General features: G+C 42.9%; 1 protein-coding gene across 1 annotated transcript; it reads right to left on the bottom strand.

Moving 5' to 3' along the window:
* Nucleotides 1-2,695: 2,695 nt before the first annotated feature.
* RPS13 (ribosomal protein S13) lies at nucleotides 2,696-7,441 on the bottom strand (the record flags this gene model as incomplete). The annotated part of the gene is made up of 6 exons (XM_082000397.1): nucleotides 2,696-2,772; nucleotides 3,446-3,546; nucleotides 4,228-4,397; nucleotides 5,316-5,394; nucleotides 6,923-6,971; nucleotides 7,419-7,441. The coding sequence occupies 6 exons, from the start codon at nucleotides 7,439-7,441 to the stop codon at nucleotides 2,739-2,741; spliced, it is 456 nt and encodes a 151-aa protein (XP_081856523.1). The 3' UTR covers nucleotides 2,696-2,738.
* Nucleotides 7,442-8,006: the final 565 nt, after the last annotated feature.

Here is an 8,006-nt window from a genome sequence, read left to right as displayed (position 1 = left end):
CGCAGCTTCTGAAGGTTAAGCCAGAGCACAAGAAACCATAAAGACACGAGACATTGTGACAGGATAAAGCAAGAGGGCAAGATGGCCCAAAGGCTGTAGAACACCCGACTGCTGGGGAAAGGGAAGCCAGGCTGGCGCCTGGAGATAACCACGAGGCAGACAGCTTATGCTGGTTCATATAAAGAATTTTTTGGTAACTACTTTAAGATCTTCATTTATTGCCATTATCGCATCTCTCCAGCCAAGGGAAGCTACAGTACCTTTACCCAGAGCAGCAGGAAAGGTTCCACTCACTCTCCCAGGCAGCCACAACCTGTATTGTACCTGGGCAGCTGGATCACAAGTCCTCAGCTGCCCAGGGCAGTCCTGGTGCTCGGCCAAGCGGCAGGAGACAGAGGAGACTACCTGAAAGAGTTTCGCTCCCACCCAGGTGCAGTCCTGTACCACAGCCCCAAATGGTAAACTTACCTAATGTTTCCACAGGACCACATTCCTCCAGGTCACATGCTCCTCTCTTCAGACACTCCATCCTCCAGATGCGTTGCTTGCAACGATGCTTCATAGTGGTCCACTCCCCCAGGAGGATTTACCCCTGCCAGTACCTTGGCTCTGCTGTTCCCGCACCTGGCCAGGCACCCACTGTCCTGGGGCACAGCAGCTGCTGAGCAGACAACCTGCGCGCCCTGGGGCAACCAAGTTTGATGGTGTACTACTTCTGGTGATCAAACGGCTAAGGGACTGACAATCTTAACCAGGACAACTTACTTAAGCTAGCCAGTATGATTTACAGGAAATACAGAATCTTTAGCAATGGAAGTAGTAGAAATATATGTACGTAACAGTACAATCACAATACCATTACTGTTCTTTGACAAGAGATCGCCAAATTTTACAGGCAGTAAATATGGCATATCTCTCTTTCTCTGTCCTCAGGAGTACCTTCAACACCTGGATCTGGCCTTACTGCAAGCCCGGGATCTGTCCCTGAGTAATTCCATTCCTGACAGTACAGCACAGGACAACTATTTAGACAATACTCCCCCTCTCCTCCATTCCTGCGAGACAGACCCCATCACTCTAACAACCCCTGCCCTTCCCTCTTCTTCCAGCAAGGCCAACAGCTTTCAGCACCACCAGAGGGGCAAAATACCACACATACAGCACAGCCTGCTTTCAGCCCCTCTAGCAAACCAGTGCCAGAAAAGACACAGGACAGACCGTGTTCAGACCAAAACACCCCAGTAGCACAAAATACAATTGTGTAAGCTTCGTCAGAACTGTGTTCAAAACCATTCTCAGTTGGCACCACATATACAGTAGCATTACAATCCTAAATGTATCAGCTGTTCACTGTATTGGACTGTCAGCCTTGACACTTGATCTCTAGGTGGCACTATTTGCAATATGTAACTTTTTAAACACACTGATGTTTCAAAGTGCCACCTGCCGGTACTTTTATTATTTACATATAGCTACTTCAGAACAACGATCAGTGAAAGCGTCCATGTACTTTTCAGTCAGCAGTACCACCAACCCCAAAGACTCACAGCAACTTACATCTCTGTCCCAGAACACTTAATTATCATTGTGAGAATCTGGCAAGCAATCACCAGAAGCTTTCAGAAACAAAAGCAAGGATTTTGACAGCATATGGAAGCTGGTAAATTCCCTTTCAAGATGGATGAGACAGTACAGTTCAACTGGAGTGCAGTGCCTTTCTTTAAAACAGTCTTCACAAGTCTATATTTAGCTTCATAATCAGGGCAGAACTGTCCTGTCTTTCTGCAAAATTAAATCCAGAAGTTACCAGGTTCCACTGGTTATGAACTAGAAAGTAGCTATTACACTTCACAAAAATGTTAGGGCTTATTTACATTTACTTAAATTAACTTTCTAATATGGCAAAACTAAGTAATGTACAAAGACTTAGAAGCAACAGTTAAAACAGCTCAGAATAACTCCATTTATAATTTTCTACTAAAAAAGGAAAAAGCTGTCAGTCTGTTCTTCACATTTCTCCAGCAGAAAGATGATTCTTAAGGTCAAAGCTGTTTAGAACCTGAAGGCGCAACTTCAGCAAGTGACTATATAACAGCCCTTTGGGTTTAGGGAAAACTACTTCAGTAAAGACATAACATCTGAGAGCTAAACTGTGTCTGTATTTACCCAAATCCCAAACACTACCCGAGGATTATTCTTAAAATTACTTACAAATGACAGCAAGAGTTACTGTCAGGAACTGTCTGAGGTCTGCTTAAGCCTTCTGCACAAGGAACAGATCCACATTACCTGCAATGAATTAATCAGCCTCTCCAATTTTGTTTCGCTTCCCCACCCCCACCCCCCGCCTAGTCCTTTCTTCATTTTCTAAATTTCCAATTCTTTCTCCTGTCATTATTTTCTTCCTCAGTTCTTCCTGCAGGACACACAGAGGCATGACCCCACATAAATCAAATGCATTTGCTGTGAATGACTAGGTCACTTTACTAACTTGAGGCTATCAAATCAAAAACACAGTTTAAACACAGATACAAACCATACAGCTGGTCTACAACAGCAATATGATACTGCAGAATAGCAATATGGAAAATATGGCCACATGTCTGCTCCACCTTGAAAACTGTCCATTCACATGCAGCTTCCTGAAATGGGCAAAAGTTTGTAACCCACCAACAATTTAGAGACAACACAAACGTAGTTAATGAAAATTTATTTTTTCAGTAAGTCATAGCCCACTCTTATGCGACCAGGGCAGAAGCTGTCGACGATTCACTACAAAGAGAGGGGAGAAAGAGAGAGAAATATTAATTGCAGCGGCAGTTTTTTCAAACTAGTTGCCAAAAATATTGCTCCAGTTCAAAGCTTTAACTACCAGTCCTGAGTTTCATCACTAGCCATTTAAAATTCTTTATGGCATAAAGAAATATTTTACCCTTCCTTTTAAAACACAAATACTAGAATAACAGCACAAACTCACATATTAAAAAACCTGGCTAGTCACACTTGAGTCTTTTCAGGAAAAGACAAGCTCACCCTGACATCTATGGGAATTCTCCTACCTGGCTAAGTTTTGCTAGAGGAAAAACTACAAATTACTTTCATTTTTGCCACAGCTACTAAGACATTTCTCAGTACGTTTTTGAAGTAACACAAAATATAAAAGTATCTGAGTGAGAACAGAGACTGCAGTTTGTATGAAGCGTTATAAAAATTATCTATAGTGACTTCACTCATTGATTTTTTCCGAGTGTTGTGACAGTCATTTCACTCAGCAATAAATTCCATCACACTATCAGTTAATATTTATGAAAATACCTATTCTTTGCTGGCTACTTTACCTATATACCTGATCATAATGCACTCTGCACCCTTTGAATAACAGCCCCAGCACATGGCTTACAAAACCTACGTGACCTCGGTGAAAACAGTAATAGAGAAGACTTACTACTTCCAATTGGGTGGCAGCACCCTCTTAGTTTTGTAGTAGCGAGCCAACCTATGGATTCTGCTTTCAATCAGAATCAGGCGGAACTTGGCATCTTTATCCTTGAAAAGAAAGCTGCATTACAATCAAGCACTACTTTGCCTTCTCAATAATGTATGCTTCGGATGAGCTTTGGTAAAGTAAAAAAATCCGTACCTACTTCTACAAACACGACACTCCCACTATTAAAGTGTGATGAGTCCGGTAAAATCAGAACAGAATCAAAAATACGTAGTTTAAGCAATGCTAATCTTAGTTTTTAGATCTTTTTCACAACAAAGACACCTTTTCATGACAAAGACCGTTCTCCTTTATCAAAATGCCACCCCAAATCCCTAAGGTTACTCAAAAAGGGTGGCTAACAGGAATTGCAGAAGAAGTGTTTGCTTTGTCAACAGTGGCTCCTTACTTTCCTCTTTTCCCAACTACAAAATAGAAAAATACCCAATTCCTCTGTAACATTGAGGTCTTCAAATAAAAGAACACCCACAATCCCCTACTTAACACTGTATTTCAAGATTAGAAAATGTTTAAGCTGACAGCGATAGCTAGTAAGGCAGATGTATGTTTTATAGGACAGCAGAGAGGGAGGTGTCCTCATATACACATACTATTAGAACCAGTTACGTAGTTTTACAATTCGATCTAACAGAAATTATAAAGAAACTGTATTATTTGTGGGGGTGAAAAAAAAAACCCACCACCCACAAATATGGAGAGTATCTACTTAAACTAGCATTCACCTTTCTGTTTCTCTCAAGATGTTTGCGAACAGCAACAGCTTTCTTGATCAAGTGATAAAGATCCTCTGGAAGGTCTGGCGCCAGTCCCTTTGATTTAAGGATTCTCAAAATTTTGTTGCCAGTAACAAAGCGAACCTGGGCAACACCATGGGAATCCCTCAGGATCACACCTGAAACAAAGATTTACATCTCACACTGAAGAAAAAAAACCTTACACAAACAAATCTTACAACTCTAAGGTTGATTTCACAAGATATCCAAAAAAGGTCTTCTCTGAATTAAAAACCTTTCTGGTGGAAACTGTAAACAAATGGTAGACAACGAGTGAGCAATATACAACTTAGAGAAGCTGAAGCACTGCATCAGGTAGGACTTAACAGACAACCCACCCATCACATTTATGCAGGTAACACTTTATGTACCACAATACTATTCAGAAGTTTTTAACAGGACTTATTAAAGCTAGCTATTCAATCACCCTTTACTCTGTGGTTAATAAAGATATCACAGATATCTAAAAAAAAAAAAGTACTGTACCATAGGGATCACTAATACTCTCAGGATTACCATAAAATAAATAAATAAATCACATAGCACATAATTACCCCACAGAACTCATGACTATATAAAGCTGTAGCACGCATACACTTAAGCAGAGCTCTAGAGGGGTCCAAACTACTGAGAGCTAGTCTACTATGCAGCCACAGTGCCTGGCTCAGTAAGCTCCTAAATAGAGGGCTGCTGATATTTCAGATGAGATGTCAAGTTTTTCTTCAAGAAACTAGGCAGACTAAACTTCCCTGTAACATCTATTAGTGGCCATTCCTAAGGACAGGTTACAAGATTGAACAGATGCTTCACGTTTCCTGCTTGGAAAAAACCCCCAAAATCAACTACTTCACCAAATATGCTTCTTGCAAAAATTAAACGTACTACATTTTTAGTGGCATCCACACAGCGAATACACAGGTACACCAGAAAGCCTGTATTTTCTTAGCATGTTATTCAATATAGGTTGAAAGAACAATGACACTATTACAGTCAGAAAAACGTGATTTTTCTCCATTTAGGAGTTTCATAACCCTTACCGATTTGCGAGGGAGTCAGGCCTTTTTTAGCCAGCTTGTAGATCTGTTCCTTTACATCATCAGAAGTAAGTTTCAGCCACTAAAGAAAATTAGAAAGAAAACCCAACTGATGAACACTGCTTAATGCAGTGGCACAGGCTAGCTGTATGAAAGCTTTTTATAATAGATGCTTTGTAATGCTTGAAAAAATAATCAAGAACAGAAATTGTACTTCTAACAATATAGATTTTTTTTTTTTTTTTTTTTTTACATATTATGAACCCATAGCACTAGTGAAATATGGAGATGAAGGAAGAAAGTACCTGTTTAATAGAACACCCCATATAGCCTCCAACCAGCTGCTTTATCATCAATTTACTTTAACAGCTACACCAGAAGCACAAACGCAAATTTACAGAGGGGAAAATATCACTGCCATTGGGAAGGAACTTTTTAATCGGGCTTCTGACAGAAACACAGAATTGAGAACCATTTAGCTATCTCTTAGTAAAGCACCTATGGCGATTAATGAAAATCAGGCTTTGCAATTCATCAAAATTAGACTTTAAGAACACTAATTAAAAAAGGAAATAGATTTACTCAAGATAGAAGTACTAGAAGAGGCACAGTCCAAGGTTAGAAGGTGTTGATAGTCACTGCTTCCATAATTACTAAAGAGAAGACAACATCAACAAGCTAGGTGATCCTTGCTCTTTCACCAAGCTACTAAAGCTCCTAATTTTTTTCCCCTTTTAATACTGTCCCATTATGAAATAGAAAACCACAGTGAAAAATATATTTGGAATTGCTCTATAAGTTACAAATCAAAACAGAATACAAGTAAAACTAAGCAAAAGAACCCACAGGGTTTTTTTAAATAAGTATTGCATTTGAGCATCTTCATCATTATTGAACTGTTTAACCACCAGCAGTACTTCAAGCAACGTCACATTATCTTACTTTAAATTGCATCCCTTTATTTTCATGTTTTGTAATTTCACGTTTCCTTTTAACTGTTTTTCAGTACATGCTTTTCTATATACGCCACAAATTAGTCTTTCTGCCAACAAATGGATCCTCCAAGACATAGTCTTGCAAAGCAAGACAGATTAAGCAGCTGCTCGTTCAGCTGACAGATCAGCTTTTTAAGTGGAAGTATCCTGAAAGAATTAAGGGGATGCTGAAATTATTCAAGTTAGTGCTCTGACCAGCAAACTGCTGTAAATTGTTTAGAAAAAAGTTGGTTTATTCCACAATGACAAAGGCCAAACTCGAATGCAAACAGAGTGATTTAATCCCTAGGAATTATCAGCGTACAGACTGAAAATAATTGAAGTAACACTTAAATAAAGGGACGTACAAAGAAGAAAAGATACTTTTTTGGCCAACAAATCATCTGGCCAGGAAACGATATTTGCTTTCTCAGGATCCTAAAGACCATAGGCTAAAACTGCATTTTATCAGGCCATATTTCAAAAATTATGACACAAAATATTTCAGCTGTCTTAGTTTTGTTTCTTTTCCTGGGCACTGCTAAGCTGCGCTATGGGAACCGGACCCTACACTGAAAGCCACCCGGCAGCCGCCCGGGCCTGCCGAAGCACACACGGAGTAGGTAAGTTACTTACCGTAGGCACGCTGCGTCTGTAGGGCAAGGCTGACTGGGACAAGCCCTTTCTGTGGGGAAGAAGCAGATCACACGGTAAGCGGAGCCGGACAAGCTAGACTGCCGCCCCGACCCCGCTACAAGGCACCCTGCCACAAGCGTTTCCTGTAAAGCCGTATCCAGCCTGCACGGCCGAGGCCTGCGGCCTCCCCACTCGCCTGGAAACGGTGCCGCCATCAGTACAGGCCGCGCCGAGACAGCACCGGGAACAGGAGCCCAAGCATCACAAGCATGCCCCTGCTCGGGGCCGGCGAAGGCAATGGGCACCTCAGCACTAGCCCAAGCCTTTCCCCACCCTGCCGCCATATCGTCACAGCCGCCACCCTCCCCTGCACACACGCCGCGCTGCTCCCAGAACAGTCTTTCTGTTCCCACGCCCGTCCACAACACCCTTTCAGCTCCCGTAAGAGCCCGAAACCGCCCCATACCCCAGCCCTGGCCCCCACACCGCCACTTACCCGGGAGCGTGCATGCGACCCATGATGGCGGCGGCCGAAAAGAAGGAGCGACGCGAGGCAGCGGCCCTTCCCGCCCCACTTCCGCCGGAAAGGGCGACCCCGCCCCTAGCCCCGCCCCGCGCCCGCACGCCAGCCAATGAGTGGCGCTGGAGCTGCGCTGCGCGCGCCGCCACACGAGGGTCCGACTTACACTGCACTCCCGCGCCCCGCCCGCGAGCGCAGCGGGCAGTTGGCGAGCGGGGGAAGAGGTGAGGGCGGCTGCTGGCGGCGGGTGCCCGCCCTCACCCGGCTCCCAACGGACAGTGAAGACCAGAACACTTATATTTCCGCCCCCCCCCCCCCCGCCCCCCAAGAATAGTGTTTAATGTACTTAGAGGACAGTTACGGAGTCATATTTAATCCGTTCACTACGGGCACGACGGAGAGCAACATTGTACATCTTTATTAACGAGCTCGTTTAATTAAAGTATTTGGTTCTTACAGATATATAGACAAAGGGAGGCAAACTATTTGCTCTCACTGAATTTCGTCACCTATAGCACTATCTTAAGTCACAGTGTCCGAGTAAGGAGCACAAGGGAGGGGAAG

This window comes from Phaethon aethereus, assembly GCF_964289735.1.
Source record: "Phaethon aethereus genome assembly, chromosome: 5".
NCBI classification, from domain to species: domain Eukaryota; kingdom Metazoa; phylum Chordata; class Aves; order Phaethontiformes; family Phaethontidae; genus Phaethon; species Phaethon aethereus.
Note: the sequence above shows the minus strand (reverse complement) of the source record. Positions and strands in the feature narration are given on the sequence as shown.